A 20,512-nucleotide genomic window follows, 5' to 3' on the forward strand; every position below is an offset into this window, starting at 1 on the left:
ACCCCCTGCAGCACTCCAGGATGGGGACAGACTGGCTGGACAGCAGCCAGGCAGAAAGGGACCTGGGGGTGCTGCTCCACAGTGGCTGAACAAGAGCCAGCAGTGTGCCCTGGTGGCCAAGAAGGCCAGTGGCATCCTGGCCTGTATCAGGACTAGTGTGGCCAGCAGGAGCAGGGCAGTGACTAGCCCCTGTACTCAGCACTGGTGAGGTCACACCTTGAGTGCTGTGTCCAGTTCTAGGCCCCTCAGTTTAGGAGGGACATTGAGAGGCTGGAGTGTGTCTAGAGAAGGGCAACAAGGCTGCTGAAGGGTCTGAAACACAAGGCAGATGAAGAGCAACTGAGGGAACTGGGAATGTGTAGCCTGAGAAGAGGAGGCTCAGGAGTGACCTCATCACTCTCTACAAGCACCTGAAAGGAGTGTACCTTTTTTTTTTGTGGCCAGGTGGGGGTTGGCCTCTTTTCCCAGGCAAGCAGTGAAAGCATGACAGGACATAGCTTTAAGCTGCATCAGGAGAGGTTTAAACATAAGGAAGAATTCCTTCACAGAAAGGGTGGTTAGACATCGGAATGGGCTGCCCAGGGAAGTGGTGGAGTCACTGGCCCTGGAGATGTTTAAGAAAAGACTGAGTGTGGCACTCAGTACCATGGTCTGGTTGATATGGTGGTGTTTGGTCATAGATTTGATTTGATGACCCCTTTTCCAACCTAGCTGATTCTGTGATCTTAATTCAATTTAGTGATGAAATTATATTACATCACTACTCTTGGTGTGCCTAATAGTCCCTACTCAATATGGGGGTATTGTGGTAACAGGACAGTAACTTTACTTGACCTTTGCAAAGAAATAACTAAGGTTAAGTAATTTAAATGCACACGAGTTGAAATCAGAGTTTAAAAGCATTAACAGCTGCCTCTGACAGATTTCCATAGCTGCTATGGCAGAGGGACAAGGTAAGCTTCAAGTGAAAGCAGAAATGCTACTGCCAAAGTCTGATGCACACAAGTCTACATAAATTGTTAAATCTGTTCCACCAAGGACAGCATAACTTACTCCTGATCAGACTCACTGGTAGAGAAAGTTATGGGGAAGAAGAGGCAAAGTTCAGGATTCTCTTTGTGGGAAGGTCTTCAAACCTGGTCGAGGAACAATTATTTTGATTTCTTTGAATTTAAAAAAACCCCTCAAATTATTGACCCCTGAACAACTGCTCAAATTGCAACTGAAATGCAAATATATATGGACAGAATGCAAAATCTCATAACTCTGGCTAGAATTTCAGGAATATCCTATCCAGATGACAAACCACTTTGACTCTTCAGCATAGGAGTGAGGACATCTTCACAAACACATCCTTCTGCTTTGACCCTGGGTCACATAGGTGGTTATTCAAGAGTGTGACTTGTCCCTGTAACACCAATCTGCAGTTCTCTGGGACCAGTTTCCTCTACAGTATTACATTTGCCACTCTTGTTGGCAGTTTTAGTTTAAGGAGAAAATGGGGATGCAAATTAACTACTCACGCCTAAATGTGGTAGCTACAGATCAAGGTTAAGACATTAGCAGGGCCACATGAAGATCCTGCAATATTTTCTTCTGTACTTAGTCTGTGGAATAGAGGAATTAAGTCTCTGTGGCTGTCAATCTGACTCTTTTCATGAGTTCTAAATTCATTTAAATAAATAAATAAAATTATTTGTTTCAACTTGTCATTTGGGTAAGATCTGTTTTATTGCTGCAATTTTTGCTGTAGTATGTACAAATCAATCACAAAAGTCTCTATGATGCAAACCCTTTATAAAAGTGTTACTTATGTAGTTTCTTCCAAAGAAGCCTCAGATGCTGTGACAGTGATACTAAACTTACATCAAAAAAAAAAATCTTTAAAAAAACATAACTTCAATGTTTTGCTTTCAGAGAATTTTTATAAAGCTCACGTTCTAGAGCCAGGCACACACGACTAAATCCTATGTTAAAACAAATTCAAACCTAAAAAGTTAGTTAAGTATATTTACCGCTAGAAAACCAATCTCAAACCTAATTTTCTATTACTCGACATGGCTTTTGACATTTCTCCTTTTACAAACTCCTTTGATAAAATGTTCAGCAAACCTTCCCCCACCCTTGCCCCTTCATTTCTTAACTGCTATGTTAATTTGACCTGTATATTCTTAAGGAAACATTTATTTTCATAAGGACACAATCAGTGCAGTCACTGGTTGTAGCAAATAAATACAGCTTGGATTTGCATTATGATGATGTATAAGGACAATATATTTTACTGCTATCTATTTATATAATACCATTGACAGACTATGTTTGTTTTTAAAGGAAGAAAACACTAAATGTTGTGCAACCTGCTTTAGAAGCCAGAAAGATTCATTCTGGAAGAACAATTAAGGTCAGGATACATGCTAGCATCCAAATAACAGTAAGACCAGGCTGGAGCAGAAATGCTACACTTTTCAGGAACACATTTGCAAATAAACCAATGTCATGCCTCATCTTACACCAGTGCTTTCATAGACATGGAGCTGATGGAGAGTGAGAGAATTAACATAGATTTCTGGCTTTCTTTATGGCAGCTTAGAAGGGATTCCTTTGCCTTCAGCATGCTGATGGGTATGAAGTGCTGAAGGATACTGGAGGAAAGACATCAACAGATTCATTACTTTTTCCTACTCGTAGAAGGCCTCACATGCACCAGCCGTCGAGGCTACTCAACAGTTGAGACAAGGGCAGGCAGGGACAGGACAACAGGGAACAGTTTAAATTTAAAAAAGACGAGATATTTAGGTTAGTTACTTGGAAAAAATTATTTATTCAGTGAGTTGTGAAGCACATGAACAGGTTGCCCAGAGAAGTTGTAAATGCCCTAGCAGTGGAAGTGCTCAAGGCCAGGTTGGATGGGGCTCTGAGCAACCTGGTCTGTCCCTGTCCATGGCTGGGAGGGGTAGAACTATATGAACTTCAATGTCCCTTCCAACACAAGCCATTCAAAGACTATATGTACAAAGGATAGCAAAAAGAAAGAGTCAACAAAATAAGCTCTGTAGAAATACATTCTCCCTCCTTCCTCCTACGCAGCAGGAAAAATTAATCTCCCTCACATTAGAGCCAGGCAATGCTCTGTGGGTCACACATGACCACTCTTCTACCCTTTCCTTGCATTGCTGTTCTTTCTTGACCATGGGACTAATCTCTCCTTCCTTTCTTCTACCACAACAGACTTTGCTACTGCCTCCAGTCATCATAATGTCAAGCTCCAACCAACATGACTCCTTCCACCCAGGATCATATCAGCATGGGGGAAAGAAAATAGCCAAAGCCCTTCCTGCACAAAAGAACAAGAATTATTCCTTTGGGCTTGCTGCCATTCTTTGTGTGCAAGGAAACACCAAAGAAGCACTCAAACCTCACTACTCAGTAATCACTCAGTAACTACTGAGAAACTGGGACATGAAGCTACAGAAGTTTGTGCCCATGCTAATGAGTTCCAAGGTCACATCAAGTATATTTCCATCATATTGAAGACTGAATATTTTCATTTAAAACAAAGCAAAAAACCCCCAAACAAACAAAACCAAAACAAAACAACAAAAAGAGAAGGAAAAATTAATAGAAGATTCTCATACAATCACCTGGATTCTGATGCTGGACTCAATGTAAATATTCATTACCATGCATTTTACAGTTAAATGTGAGAAATGGTGAGACTGGAACACAGTCAACCTGCAGAGCAGTGGCTCTACAACTGAATGCTCTGGGCAAGCAGCAGCCCAGTGTTCAAGAAAATAAAAACTCAGAAAAGTTGAGCGTTCCAAGAGATTATCCCATTTGTGAAATTTCTAAAGCAAAACAAAACCCCAAAGCATACAACTTCCTTTCCCTCTCATAAAATGACCCTGATGTTTCCAGAATGTAAGTAAGGCTAGCTGGAGTGATAGTTCTTCTGTGATAGTCTGATAAAATTCCAACTGTATTCTGTCATCACAAAATCTGTCAGTGATACAATGGGTCTTGTATGAATATATTTTTGCCTCCCAAGAATTCTTAATGCCATTGGTATAATAAACAAAGGATTTTATAGAGAATATGTAGGAGGAAAAAAAGAAGAAAAATATTGGGAGACTATGTGTGAGAGAGACCCTACGGATGGCAAAGGAAACCTACAAATACATCTTATAAAATATTGCTTCTTGATCCCCCAGAATGAACTTACCCAACAGTCAACCTTGTGTGAAGGCTGCCTTCTCCCACATTCTCTCTTTAAGCTTTTCTTGCTTGACTGTCCAAAGTGTCATCTTTAATTCAGGCGAGTACAGTGATTTTCAGTACAAGCCCAGTAAAGGACACAACAGGTAAAAGTACCTTTGCATGTGTTAAAGCATCTCTGAAGTTGTGCAGCACTTCTACTCTGTTACTCATATTGCTTTATGCTCATTAGAAACTTCACTTTAGAGCAGGAATTTATTAATTAATGTGTGTTTCCATTATGAAAACCCTCTTTCATTTGGCACAGAAATATCTTTTTGGTGTTTGTTACTAACCTAAGTTAACCTGCTTAGGCATCCATGATCAAAAATTGAGTTAAAACCAAACAAACAAATGAACAAACATCTGCTGACAGAAAATGAGGTGTAAGGAAGAATTCCTTTGACAGTTCTAATACTCTTCTAGATTTAAAAAATACATCAATTTGATTTGTGAGAATTCTGTTTTAAATGGGGCCTGATCCTATTCAACTGATATATTGTTGAGAAACAAAACCCCATGCTTAATATATTGTTTAAAAATTAAGAGTCAGGAATGATTAGAACACAGTTAAAATATCTTCAGTCTCTTTTCCCCTCTGATATGGGTAGATGAATTTGAGAATCAAAAGTTAAACAAAGAAGTGTAAAATACAATTATAGTGTAACATAAATACATTACACTCCAGAGATATCAGAATATCAACAGTAGTATTAAATCTGGCCTGAAGTAAAGAGGTATGAAGCAATTCATTAAAATAGAAGACGAAAACTAGATCATTCTCCAGCTAACAACAGCTAACCATTTTTTTTTTTTGGAAAAATCGAACAGTTTTATCCTGACTTACTTTATATGCAGATGCAGAACATGTAGGATTTGCCTTCAGATGCTTTCCCTCTGTCTGAGGAATGGGAAACCAGCAGCAGAGTGGAAGATTCAGAAGCATTTTCTCTCCCTTTCCTGATCACTCTTGACTGTTAGATTACTGTGCATGATCAGTCAAATGAGACGTACTGGAGAAGTAGTCTGCAATAAAAACTGGAAGCAAACCTAACAAACCAAAGTCTTCCACAGAAAGACTTAGTTTTGAAAGCAACAATATGCAAATATTATCTTATCTGGGTGTGCTTAATGGACATTACTGAGATAAGTGAGATAGCTAGAGCTTTCCATTCAGTCAAAAAATAGATAAATAGAGGAGTAGCTGCAATTCCTGATGTAAAATCCATGTTTTGTAAACCAAGTAGTAGCAATTTTTTTTTTCATTAAATGGGAATACTTGTTTTTTTATAACTTGACATAGTTGCTGCTGAAATTCATGAAGTTGTTGTCTCTCCACTGGGAGAGTTCTGTGGCATAATATGGCACAAATAAAACACAATAAAATAAAAAATTTAAAGGGACAAATAACTAGTGAAATCAAAGTAGTAAAATGGAAGTATTTCAAATGTGTGGGATAGAGTTCGGGAGATGAAAAATAACTGTGAAGAGACCTACCTATGCCAGAATTTCATAAACTCAGAACTTGAGTGGAAGGAAAGGTTCTGAAGCAGAAGCACACGCAAAGTTGGTTGCACACATCTACCCACTCAAATCCTCTTAGACAGAATTTCCTCACAATCATATTCAAATTTTGCTCATAATCCTGTTTAAAATGAAGCTGAGTCCTAACATTAGCCCTCCACTTGTGTTATTGCTTGTGCCATCACACCAACTAATAACAATAAGCATAGACTAGCAATCTAGGATGGTTCTCATCTTCAAGAAACAGTCTGGCCTTTGTCTCTAATCTAGCTCACACACAGAAAAACCCATCATTTAATGCAGAAAGGCAAGAGGGGCTAAAACTGAAAGCAGAAGGATTTATCAGTTGCTAATGGAATCACTGGGAAGTATGCTAGCGCAATTCAAAAGCCACCAGTCTTCCAATACTTTTCTGCAGTTTTCCTTAGGGTTTGTTCTCTTCTCTTGCAAAAGAAGCAACTGGCCAGCAATCATTTTAGGGATACTTCTGAGAAATGTCTAAAGTGTCTGTGACCAACCACGTGAAAAACATCCTCCTGGCTACAGGTGCATTTGGGTACTTCAGCTTAGCTCAGCTGTGTTAGAAACACAGACAGTAGAACAGGGCCTGCAAGTAAAACAGCTGTGCACACAGGGTTCTTATTTCTCCCTTAGGTAAGGCTGATTTCAGGGCATAACATAAACATAACTACCCTTGTAGATCAAGTATTTGACCAGGCCTTAAAATTATCTCAGTTCTTGGAAAATAAATAATTAAAGAAAAATTACACTTGGTCTCTATTGAAATTATTATACTGATTACCTGAGATGAGCGTAAAACCTAGTAAAGATATATTATCATCAGGCTGCAGTGAGTGCTCAATGTCTAAATGAGCTACAAGTAATCAAATGCCATCTCAGAAGCATTTTCTTGCAGCATTTTCCTACTTTGCCATTGCTGAAACAGTTAAATGCAACCCATCCTGACCATATAATGGCTCCACTAGTGTGAAGCAACCCATAAATACAGAGTTGTCACTGTCCGCTCCATAAGTTTCCACGAGTACCCACGCAGGACATGGCTGCTTCCCACAGGTTACCATGCTATGCCCAATTGCCTGTTTCACTTACAATCACATTAGCACTTTCTACACTAGAATCCTTAATTGTTGCTATGCCCAGACATTGAAAATGAGTTAAATTCTTACAATACTTTATTCTTAGTAAGATCATTGCCTTCACAGCATTGTTACTGACCCCATTAATGCACAATGAAAACTGTGGTGTTGTTATCCACTTCCCTGCTCCCCTGGGATGACAGAAAGACCAACAAATATTTAGGGATCCCCAAACGGATGTGGAATTTCTCACTTAAATTACTTATGCTTACTGCTCCTGGTCTACCAGTGTTCCAGTCTCTATTTTTGCAGAGAAAAATATAATTAAAACAAAACAAAATAAAAATACCACCACATAACAATCCAAATAATCTCCGTATATAATTTAAATCTGTATGCTCATAGCAAAGTCAGACAAAGCAAATAACTAGAACTAAACTAGCACCAAATATATACATTTGGTGTTCAGTTATGGATGCACATCTGTGTACAGCTGCACAAGCGTGTTGCCTGAGACAGAACAGGAGGGCAGAGAGTGAATCAAGCACTGGGTGTTGCACAACACCTTCAGCTAACTCCTATCACACTGACCACAACCAGGCGCTCAGAAATTCATCAGTGGAAGCATAAAAATAAAACAGTTTCTGGTTAAAGCATAATCAAATAATAGATTTTCACAATTTTTTTTTCAAATAATTTCAGTTCTTATGTTTGTACAATAGTTATGAAAATAATAGATTCTGTATAACAGCTTGCAAGATGTCTACTCTACAGACTGATACATCAGGAATAATTAAAAAAGAAGACATGATTCTATGAGCCAAGTATGTTGCAGGCAAGAAAATGCTTATTTGTCAGATAGTTTGGGTAGTTTATATGGACAATAAACATCTAACTGATAAATAATATACTTGTTTTTTGTGGGTTTGTTCTTTTAATTGATGCACTTTTAAACTTATGTAGCTAACAATTTTATCTGATTGCAAAGAAATTTGACTGCTGAAGTAAAAGATATGAAATTTTCTTACGAATGTCTGTCTCTGTTTTCTTCTCCTCATGGGTATTTTTTGTCTGCTTTAATATGTCAGAGGACTTTAAAATAGCTGTTCTAATCATTATCTGAATCGACAGGAAAGGTACCAAATATATCAGAAATGAAACAAATTAAAAATACATAAAACCAGAGCTTTAGACAATAAAGTAATCTGTCCGTACTTAAAGGTCATCTAGAAAATAGAGATAACTCTGTTCCTTGTTTGCAATAAAAACAGAGTCCAATTTACACAGAATTGATCAAGCAGTTTCTTTCTTTATATTTAAACACTTCTAAGAAGAGATCAAAAAGATTGCGATGGCCAGGATGCTGGCCAGAAGAGGAATGGCAGAGGGGACAAGGGAGGAACTTTAAATTTGCTTGACCCTGGAAATGTAAACAATTGTCTATATCCCCTCGGAGGAGGTGACAGAACGCAGGTGTGGGCGTCCGTCATAATAAAGGCAGTTGGGCTGAGCGCAGCGGAGCGGCGGCGAGCCTCGGCGAGAGATTACACACGGACCTATTGGCAGAACATGGCAAGGGAGAATGTCAGATTTCATATCCGCCAGACATCTACAGCAACTGATGCCTTGTAGTCAAAGGCTGTTAAATTACCTGTGAAGGTTACTGGCAGCCCTGAATGTTTTTCTCATTGTTTATTTAGTTCCAAAAGCACTTGGTCTTTGTGCTGATTGCCCTAACTGACAGCCCAGGAAATCTGGACTTTGTAAACAGGGCGCTGCTGTATTGAATTACAGGTAACAAGTGTGTAATCAACCTGCTGGGGCTGGACCTTTGCAAAGAAATCTTTGGTAGACAGACAAAAAGAATAGGTTTCAATACCAGGGAATCAATTATGTGAGCAGATGAGTATAAAAAAAGATCAATTCAAATTCTTTGTGCTTATTTCCTATAGCATATTTAGAAAAAGAAAAGACCCTGACATACTGGAAAGGTAATTAAGCACTTTATTCATTGTTGCAATAATATTATAGAAAGTAAAGGTGAATATTATTCAAAGCTCCCTCATTATAACCCATAAAACTGCATTAGTTGAACAGTCCTTAGCTGCAATACGCTTTTTAAAAAAATAAAGGTTTGCAGATTCTTGTTCTTAAAGAAGAGTTTCTGCAATGAAATTACATAAACTGGAACAAAGACCAACCCAAAATGAATCAGTCATTTTTGATCCTCTAAAAGGTAAAGAAAACCGCCAGGAAGCAGGGATCTAGTGAAATCAAATATTGTGATATTTCTGCATACTAAAACAACATAATAAAGTTCAACAACCACCCCCCCAGACCATAGATTTATATGAGATATTTAAACTGTAATTGTTAATTAAAAAGCATAAATAAAATCCAGTAGCAATCAGTCAACAGAATAACCCAATGCCAGAAAACATTGAGTCACTGAGTAGTACATGAGAGGAAATTTTTTTTTTCCTGGTGTTTTTTTTTTTTTTTTTTTTTTGGGTTGTTTTTTAAATCATCAAGACAGGCCTGTTCTGGCTGTGACTGTGGCTACCATGGGCAATAACATTCACCAAATAAAGAAAAACTTAACAATGAAGATTTCAAAATATAAACATCCAATGGTATTTCCTATCTGAACATCATTTATTAAAACAGATACCATATGCTATCATCTTATTATGCCCCAAAGACTTGTTTTTGCAGTTTGAAATTACAAGAAAAACAAGATTTCATTAATGCACTCACTGATGATGATAATTTTAGTCTGCTTTCAGTATTGGAATGTATGCTTTGTTAAAGCAACTGGACTTACATTGCTAAATTTTATTCACTCTAGGGAAGCAGTTCTCTACTTTGTCATCGACAATTTCTTTTAAGTGCCTGAAAAACATTTTATAAAACTGGCTTTCATTTCTGTTTGCTCATGTATCAGTATCTATGTACCAATATGTCCCTAAAAACTGAAATCCCTGACTTACTTGGGAGTGAGAGGTTATTTTTTGCAAATAAACAATAATATATGAAATGCAACCTTGCCTAGTTATAAAACTTTCAATTAAACCTATTGCATGGGACAAGAGATGATGATAACTGACCAGGAACAATGGAAACACCAGAGAATTTCTAATCAGTTCTCTCAACCTGATTCAAGATCTAGACTAAAGAGATATTTCTGACAGTTTCAGCAATATTTATTAAAGACTTAAAGACTATTAAAATTTTTTTGGTCAAAAGAGAAAGTCTGCTAACTTCTAATGACTGATATTAACAGATATGCCAATTACCTACCATACCCTTCCTTCCTAACTAGTATTCCTGTAAATATCTGCATTTTCATGAGAAGAATAATATAGTTTCCCAAGACAACAGAAACAGCTGGTGAAGGATTTTTTAAATCTGACTTACAACAATAATAGCCTATGACAGTGAGAAACACTGCTCCAGTGTTGCACTGTGTAAAACACACACATTTCTGTCCATTCCCAATGTACTACCTTTTGATTGTATTGGAGATCTGTCGGTTCTTGTCTCTTGAAAACCAGTTGACATGAACATGATTTCACTTTTTTCCAAAGTTCTTTTATATACTCTCTTTGAGATGTTCACTTCCCATTTGCTTTTCAACACACTTTACATAGTCATGATGACTAAAATCTCATTAGCATTGAAACTAAGTTTCCTATCATGTAAATATTAGCACATGTATTTAAGGTCTCAATTGATTCTCCCAAAATCAATGTTAATAATTTAGTTTTGCACTAAGTACGTGAAAACTGACATTCATGGGTAAGAACTGAACTGAATCAGCTTAGCACTTTATGGCACATGAAAATGGTAAATTCTTCCCATTTTGGCTTTTTTTTTCTGAGGCACTCAGCAGCAAGCGCACTATGAAATGTACCACAGGGAGTCACAGCGCCTGCCCTTTGCACTGTAGATGGAGAAAGGTGTAAAAATCCAGCTTCTCTTCAGTGGTTTTACTCACCTGAAACTTGCTTCTTAAGCTACTGTTTTCCTCCTCCCCTATTTTTCCTTTTTCTAGAAAGCAAAGTTAAAGTACTGCAGAATTATTTGCTATACCAAGGCACTATTAAGCTAGATATGGGCACAAACGCCCCCTTTTCAGGGTATTAACTGTCTATATAAAATATTTATCTAAAATACAAGCACAAACGTCATATGGCTCTGGCCTTTTTTCTCATGGACAAACACTGTGTCATGTCAACTGGAAGTGCACATCCTTCAGAATAAAGTCTTCATATGATCACCTCCTGCACTGAGCACCTCTCATGCAGCATTTACACTCAATCCCACTAAACAGAGCCCGTTGTACAGCAGTGAAGCACTGCAGTCAATGCTGTACTCTTAACTAGATTCACATTGGTAATATATTGCTACAATTCTGCTTCAATTAAAAGCATATTTCAGCAGAAGCCCAGGATATGATAGCTGCTCTATGCATTTTAATAATACAGATCAATGGTGTCAGAATTCTACTTTACATAAATAAAGACTGATCATATTAAGACAAAATCCCGCATAACCTAAATGTATATTGATGGCAGCAACACAGGAACTGATCACAATCTTTACACTCTGGATAAAAATCAGTAAGCCTATTTTAACTGACTTCAATGTTTCAAAAGCAAAATGTGTTTTAGTCTCTCCAAGATTAAAAAAACCAAACCAAAACAAAACAACAAAAAACAGGGGAAAAAAAATCAATCTACAATACCAAACTCCAATGAAAATATTTAACTGGTTCAAAATATTAGCATAGGAGGAACATGTTATTAAATGACTTTTGCAGCTACTAAAGTCAAGCTAATTTATATTGCACTTATAAAATTAATACAGGAAATGCAAAATTTCTATTGCATTAGCAAAAAAATCTGAAAGACTAAAATATTTATCCTTTATTTTCATGCCATGTAATTTTGTTTTAAATATAGAACTCTAATGAACTGCTGGACTATACTCTTTGCACAGGTCTCCTGGGGATTCTGTTACTGATACACCTTTCTGCAAATTTCAATGTCTGGAGATTACACTGGTTAATATTTAGTGTTATTAACAAAATTAGGAAAATTACCATTACCTGTGACCCAGAATATGGGATATTACTGGAAAGGACCAAAATAGGTAGCAAATGTAACCCGTGATAGTGCAAGTATTCGGAAGAACACACCAGATTTTATTTGAGTTCCAGCTTTTCTAGAAAGTTACAGAAAATATTGCTCCTTTGTACTAAAAACACCCATATAAAATGTCACATTCTGAATTTTAATTGATTAATTGTGAAAAGCTAATATAGCATTTGATCAAAAGCACACCTTTCTTGCATGTAATTAACCACAGGGAATGGGTGACTAGATTTAACTGGAAGATTAATAATAAAAAGTAACTTAATGCTTTTAGGAGAAGTATAGGCTGTTTATGAAACTATCTAACCCTACTTCAAGGGCACTGGCTCATTCTTGGCATGCTAACAAAGATCAAAGTTATACAACACAAGAAGCAACATGTATGTGCACAGTCCTCACCAGAAATCCTTTAACACACGATGTTCTGCTCTGGCTCTTGTTCAGGGCCAGAGTGCATCATCCTTTGCAGTTTGATCTTGCCAACTGATGTCCCTAAAACCTGCATATACTCCACAAAGTATTAAATCAGGAATGTAATATCCTGGAAGTACTTCTCCTGCAGTAGAAAATACTGAAGTCATGTGCCCAGGTTTTCCTGACTAATCGGAACTGGGCCGAGAAGTTCCTCGCAAATATTACTGTATTTATTGAACACATTGCTGGTGATACTCTGTTTTGCTGCATTCAACAACACAACACTCCTTAACCAATGAATGCAAACCAGATGGTATTTTGAATGCCCTTCCACAAAGGTATAAACTTGGGTTGCATAGGTACAAAAGTAGGTACTTTTAGGTAAGTAGATTATAATATATATATGGAAAATTATATTTTACTATTTAACTGGTACAAGCTATTATCTTTAAAGAGAAAATTGCATTACTTATTCTTTTCAGGAAAAGAAATCAAGAAATACAAGTTAAAAAAGAAAGAAAAAGAGAAAGCTGAGAAAAGGCTTGTGCAAAGCAGCTGGTAACTTAGATTTTCTCTACTGTTGCAAGAGTAAGTCTTGTAATAATCTACTAAGAATTCAGTTAGACCAATAAAAAAGAGAAGGAAAAAAACCCCAAACCAACAAACAAAACAAAAAGAACAAACCCAAAAACCACTGCAGTGTCCAGCTACCAGACCAGTTCTAGAGCTTGAATGGTGATAAAATCCTCATGATAGTGAGCTGCTTTGGTCTTAAAAATGTCCAACATACTTGGTTGATACAGAACCCACCTAAACAAAAACAGCTTTTACACCACTGTAAGTAAATCCACATCAAGAAACATTTCCATAATACAACTGCAGAAAAAAACACCTTCACCTGAAAAGTGAAACAAGCATAGAAGCTGTGCAGACCCAGAACGAAGCCCACAAACAGTTGTCAGACTGAATTAATGTAGTACAGCCTGCTATTCCAGCATACCACTGGTGTGATATGTTCTGCTTTGCTCAAAAATAATCAACCACTTTAAATATCAATATCCTTACAATTAAGAGTGAAAACAGTACTTATGAAAAGTACAATTATTTCATACATAGGTTTGATGCATTCAGTACAATGTATATTGCAAGAAAATGTTGCAACTCAAACTAACAGATGATGAATACTGTAAAAAAGGTAATTTATTAATCATTAAGGCATTAAGATATCCACAAAACTCTAAAAGAAGTTTACCGACCATGTTACACTTATGTCCCAACCAAAGGGCATAAGCAAGTTTAATACTGATTATTAACAAAACTGATCTGTCAGTGTCTTAAAAAACTTAAGTTAATAATTCTAATAAGCAGCTTCCCTGTGTTCAGCAGTGATGAAACTACATGGCAGCACACACAGTAAGAAACAGTATCTCAAAGTAAAAGATTGAATTGCTTTGTTGCACTTGGAGCTAGTACATTGTTGAAGAGAGTTCACAATTGAGTTACTTGCTTCTAATGTCTTACTAAGGGTTCTCCAAACATGGGAAGCATTGTATTCCTGTGGAGTCTTGTCTGGTGCTCCCCTCGAAGAGCTAATAGATGCAAGCACAGCTCCCATATCCAGGAGCAATATGGTCCTCCATTTCAGAACAGCATGAATGCAGTAAGTCATAAAAAGATATAACTGTTATCTAACTCCAGTTAGAAAGTTTCTCACTCCCTTCCCAGAGCGGAAAAAGTGTATCTCTAGAAATATAATGGGATTTAAAGCAAAGAAGAGTCATCATCATAGTGTGTCAAATGTAAGAAAAATATGTAAGACAGAACATGAATTTCTACTTAGTCTTTATTAAAATGATAAATGCAATTGAAGCAGTCTCAGCAGACTTGGACTATGGAAAACATTATCAGCTGCCTGGAAAATACATTAAAACTGTTGGTGAACTCCGTAATTGTATATTCAGCTGAAAGTTTGTCACTGATGCTTTTTGCTGACCAATTCAGCATCACTGGTTAGATCAAACAACATTGTGTTTGTATGCCAAACCTACAATGTCTGTCTTTGCTGCAGTGTCCGTAACACAATATATCAGAAATAGCCACACACAGCAGTTTTCTGCATCTCCTATACCTTTAACTTAATCAGACACAGTGTGACTCACAAACGTCTGAGATCATTTCTTTCTGCTTGTATGAGCTCAGGGAGGCCTCTTTAATTTATCACCAAATAAAGGCACAAATTGCTGGTGCTGGTGATTCTGGTATCAGCCTGCAGTTGCAAGAGTGAGAGACCTATTGGTTCATATGACATTGTCTACTTTACAGCCTTGCTCTTTTTGACTAAATAATCTCTGATTGCTTCACAAAACTCTCTTAACTTCATCACCGGATCAAGCCAAACACTAAACAGTGTTTATGTTTCCACTTGGCTTCATTTGACTTTTAGAAACCTGGATATAATGCGTCCTTCCATGACTAAATACTTACAAGGTACCCATGTTCAGGTTTAGATTCATTACATATATAAAAGTGAAATATAAAATTCAATGCCAGACCGTATTTAAAAATAATTTTTGCCGTATCACACTAATGAAAACATAGTGTTACTTTAGAGGACGTGCTGTTGGCGTGAATGACAATACAAAACCTATGTGCATCCTGTGCAGTCAGAAAAGGCTTGGCAAGGATTTATGACACAGACAAAGGAATTCTTTCAAGGACATGTAGCAAAATAACCTGAAGTTATGAGACAAAAATACAGGACTAAGCAAGACCAGTCTGGAACAGCTTTCCTCAAGCTGGAACGGGCAAAAATGAAATGCACTTAGAGCTGTATTCTTTCACTTATTTTTTATCTCTGAACTTGATATTCATAATCTAGGAAAAGAATGTGCCACTGCTAGATGAAATCATTATAGCTTTAGAGGTACAGTCAGTGTAAGACCAATTGTACCATTTAGTCAGAAACTTGAGTTACCTTTTGGGATATTATTTTGTTTGTTGTTTTGCTTTGTTTCCTTGTAGTGCCACTTTTTTGCCAAAGAAGTGGTTTATTGATCACTCCTAAGTGTTTAGTTATGCTCTGCTTTGGAAAGTAAGACAGGACAAAGAAGAAAGACCATGGATCACGAGACAAGAGATTTAAAACCAACTCCAATTGGTTCACTGTGAAAAATGACAAAAAGTAACACTTTCTGGCTGATATAAGGTTTACTTCAGATGCTCACTATCATTATAGAAAAGGAAAAAAAAATCACATGCAAAGGTCAGATTCTGTCACTATTACTCACATTAGGCACTACCTTAACTTAACATGCCTCATGAAAAATTGAAGTCAAAATAATCTGACACATTATGGCAAAATGCCCTTTATCTAGCTCATACATCTATGAACAGACACTCCAATAACCATATTCAGGCTTTTAACGTTATTTTTAAAGACAATGTAGTGGACACAATTCTTTCATTCTTTTCCAGCAATTTTAAACTGATTTTTATTGATATTTGACAAACTATTACTGACTTTTAATGGTGAAGGACTATGCTAAATTCAAGTGTCTACATCTGAGATTTAGGAAAATACTTCTTACCACTCAGAGTACTTATCTGAGAAATGCTTTAATTGAATAGATTGTAATTCTAGACCTAATAAAGTAAGCTTTCTCAGATGAAGTAGAATGATGGTTATAAATGTTTAAATTATAACTCAGACACTCCTCCTACATTCTTCTGATGTGAAATGTTCAGCATAAAAGCAGTAAATACTGCCTGGTTGTTATTTTAGTCACTCTTAAAGTATTGATTTTATACTAAACATAAGGAAATTAAAACCTTAAGGTGAAACCAATGTTTTTTCACAAGTTTACAGCCAAGTCAGTAGAAGGTTTGTTTAAAATATCATTCATAGCATATATTGACATAATAATATATCTGTTAATGATCAAACACAAAGGAAGATATAAGTGCACTTTACTACATGTGCACATAAAAGAATATTATACATGACTGTTTTAAAATTATATGTTTTAAGTGCTGTGATATTAAACATTTAATAATTTGGCAATTTCTTTCAAAGACAACTATTAAAATTAAGGAAGAAGAGGCCAAATGTCAGCTCTGCTGAACTCCTGCCTGGTCCTGAAGAGAAAGTATGTATGGGGAATGAGGACAAACCAATTTCTTCATTTTCTTGGACTAGATGAAGGTCAAATGTCTCCCACCATAAGATGGCTAAGTTCAGAGCTATTTAAGCTGAGGCCAGCTGCAGCTAATGATTCTTGATGATAAAAATCCGCTGGAATACTCTATGTCCTTCCTTATACCCAACCCCTGGCAACAAATGACCCAGTTTTAGGAGGTATTCAGATTCTACATTTGCCCTATCTACATCTGAGCAATTTTGGACAATGACAAAAAACCTATCCAGCCTCTCTTGTTAATACAGTCTGCTGTTTTATGGTACAAAGGCTGAAACAGCACAAATTATGCAGAGTTTCACTCTGCGCCTGCTTGAGGTGAAGGGCGTGGTTGCACACTGGTCTACAGAGCACAAGGAAACAAAGGTGCTGTGAATCACACCTTTTCATCCTTATATCACTTGTAAATTCAGAGTTTTCACCAGGAGCCACATCAGACATCTTACATATTTCATTTAAGTGAAGGCCGCAGTATTTACCAACCATCCTTACTGCAAAACACACTGTTTGAGATTAATGTCTCTGACCAGCAAAACTAGGGATGAGATGACACAGTTAGGCAGAATGGAATTTTAGATTTGGTGCTGCTGCTGAGCAGGTCCCATAAAGGAGCTACAGAAGAGACTTTCTTAGAGAATACTGGTATCAGCAGCCAAGTTGTGCCAGCAGTAAGGGGAACACGCTGTTTCTTCACTTTGAAATACAAGAGCACATTCCTGTGCTTGTTCCCCCATTCTACTCCTTACACACACAACTACTTTTTTTAAATGAAACCCTACGCAGAATTTCCATTTCCTTTTGCCACATTATTAAAAGCAGTGCATATCACTATTAATATACATCTTTATCACAGCAGAATAAGTTAAATTTTTATTTTAAAAGATCCCTTCCCTGTATTAGGGGAAGACCAGTCTCTTGGGAGGCTGGGACTTGGCTGCAGGACCTTCTGTCAGCTCCCTGCCTAAGTCTGAAAGAGGACTCATCCATACATGTGTGTCTGAACTGAGGATCCAATACAATTTCAGCAGCAGGCTGGACATTTACAAGGTAGTTAAGTATGTAACATGCCTACAGAATTGGACTTTAATTCCTCTTTAATTACCCCATTTCCTCTCTCTCTTGCTAGAGATCTGAAATTATCTGGATTGCTTCTAAATTGTATAATATTGCTTCTCTATTTTTGAAATACAGTAAAAATTTTTATAAACAGGGACACTAGGAAATTGAAGAGACTCATGACAATTTCATAGGTTCCACTGTCAAAGTCTCCTACTTTTGTACATTGGAAGTCCAACCATTTATCTTGAGAGCCTTACTATTAGAATATCTTCCTTCCCAATATTTATCTAGTTTATCACTGACCAGTGTTTTGTTAACAAATGTGGTCATGCAGAGATACAAAACACAAACAAACTCATTTTGCAAAGGCAAGAAGTTAATTTTCACTGTATGCTTAAGACAGGGAATTGCTGTCTCAGTTTGATATGAAACATACAGAGCATTTTCCTCAAAATTACAGCTATTCCTTTTTTTCCCCACAGCACAGTGAAGTTTCAATGAGTCAGTTTATCTGTGTAGATTGGTTTATGAGTTGCATTAATTAATAACTGCATTCTTTGAAAAATGTAACCAGCTCTTTAGCATCTGTCCCAATCTTTTCTCTGTCTCAAATGACACTAAAAAAGGAATAAAGCACACTTTTATCAGTAATGCTACTTCACTATAGGAAGGTAAATGACAATTTGAAGCCTCTGAACACTGATTGCAATTGCTCCCCAGCAGCAAAAATAAAAAGTGGTTGTTGGGGTCAAAATCCCCAAATTGCCAGTGATGTTTAAATATTTCATCTTTAAATATCAGCTGGACTAGTCAGTAATTTAAAAGTTACTTTCAACACAACTGTCTTGACTGCACTGCACTGTAGAGAAAAGAGGATGACACAAGGGGAAACAGAACACATCACTTGACACATCACTTGACTCCATACCCATCTTAAACATGGTGAGGCCTAATTAACAATATCTTAGATACAAACTGAAGGAAATATTCTGAAGTATCACATAGTGAATTGAAGTAATGTGCAAAAGTTGCTGCTGAAAAAAACACAATGTTTGACTAAGCTGTCCACAGAAAACTGATATGTCTTTCTTTGGGCTTAGATATCTATAGGAAACTTTGAAATTTCAAGAAGTTAAACCTTTCCAGGTAAAACACATAAGAAAAAATTATATTTGAGCATATTATGTATTAGTTATATAAATTACAGCTTTAAACAGTTGTGATTTTGTATTTACTCCAAAATCAACAAATAATTTTAAAGTTGCAATTACGAGAAATCTAAACTTATTACATAAGTAATATACGGTTTATTTACCAAAAATAATTGCCAAATATATATAACTACGTACATCCACATAGGAGTGGGACCTTTCCCCTTCTGCCTACCATATTCTGACCCAGGAACAAGGAAAGAGGGATAAGGCAGAGTGTTGACACGATACTCCAGGTGGTTATTGCTGCTCTTTCCTTCCTTAAGCAAAAGAAAGGGGTGGGATGGATATTGCAATTCTTATGAGCGCTTCTTCAGAAAAAGATACTGCAAGGGAAATTATGCTTACATTCCTGGCTCAACCAAAAACCAAAATCTGACTTTTAAGATGAATTACAGGTTAAATAATCAGCATTTTAAAATGTGTACTTAGCACTGTGGATAAATCTTATCCTGAAGATGATACATTTCAAAATTCTAATAAAAGATGATATCTCAGATATAAAAATGAACAATAAAATCACACATTTTACCCTACAAAAACAATAAAAACTAACTGCTCTGTAACATTTCAGTCAATAAAGCAATGCAATTGAATTTATAACTTTGGTAAGGAGGCTCAAGAAAATCTAAATAAATTATTTCATATAGTATTATAGCAAGAAACACTTGAAGAAAACTGTACATAAATATAAATGCAATTGATTAACTAAAGAAAATGACAAATAATTAAATGCCAGGGCATACCTCTACAGATCTGTGAGGGCAGTCACAACACATTATTTAGCAAACAGCAAGGTATCCCCGTGCCCAGTACGGGCAGAAGGGGAGAACACACACAGGCATCTGTGTTTCTCTGCTTACACAACAGAGTGTTCAGGCTTGTAAGTGGGGAGCAGCATTGTGTGGGGTTGGAAAGACTTTTTCCATCTCCCACTCTACACCAGCTCAAACACCTCTTACCATGGCAGCATTCCAGAGATAAAACCAGTGCATCTCCATGCCCACAGCAGAGCTCCACTGCCAGCTCTTGAGGAAACGCTCTGCTACTTTATGGTTTTGTAAATAGCAATACAATGATTTCCATAACACTGCTTTGGTTTTACACCCTGACTTAGATCTGAAATACAGTGCAGTAATTTCTGGCTCAAGTTGACTTTTTTGTGTGAAATACAAGCAAATACTACCTTTTGTTGGAGACACTCAGTGATTCTGCAGCATTAGTGGTAGCACACACACACAGGGCACATAAACCCGTGTTTAGAGCAGCATTACTACAGATGAATCCTAATCCAAATTCTAACCCTAACCTGATGGACCATTTCTTCTCCTGTACTTGAAGATCAGTCACAAAGCTGCTTGCGTACAAGTCAAATTTGAATTATAAGAAATTTCAGGGCTCCTTATTTTCCTTACCATTTCACATAGACACAAGGAGGGCACAGAAGCCCATGTAATCATTCAGCGAGTTGTGGACTCAAAATACCTCTTTTCTTCTTCATCCTTTAGTTCTATATTGAATTTGGACAAATCTTGTAATAAATTTATTTACTCAATGAATGATGCTTTAAGGCAATGCAGTCTTCTTATGGTTAAGCAATGCAA

General features: G+C 36.8%; 1 protein-coding gene across 9 annotated transcripts in view; it reads right to left on the minus strand.

Moving 5' to 3' along the window:
* Positions 1-20,512, minus strand: part of ZNF407 (zinc finger protein 407) — a 333,728-nt gene that overhangs the window by 60,863 nt on the left and 252,353 nt on the right. The window contains exon 9 of one of the 9 annotated variants that reach the window (XM_064431974.1): positions 7,486-8,431. The exons of the other annotated variants lie outside the window; for them this stretch is intronic. Coding sequence (XP_064288044.1) covers positions 8,316-8,431 — 116 coding nt within the window. The 3' untranslated portion in view covers positions 7,486-8,315. Of the gene's footprint in view, positions 1-7,485; positions 8,432-20,512 lie in introns of those variants that run through there. 9 annotated transcript variants of the gene reach the window in all.

This window comes from Passer domesticus, chromosome 1, assembly GCF_036417665.1.
Source record: "Passer domesticus isolate bPasDom1 chromosome 1, bPasDom1.hap1, whole genome shotgun sequence".
Taxonomy (NCBI): domain Eukaryota; kingdom Metazoa; phylum Chordata; class Aves; order Passeriformes; family Passeridae; genus Passer; species Passer domesticus.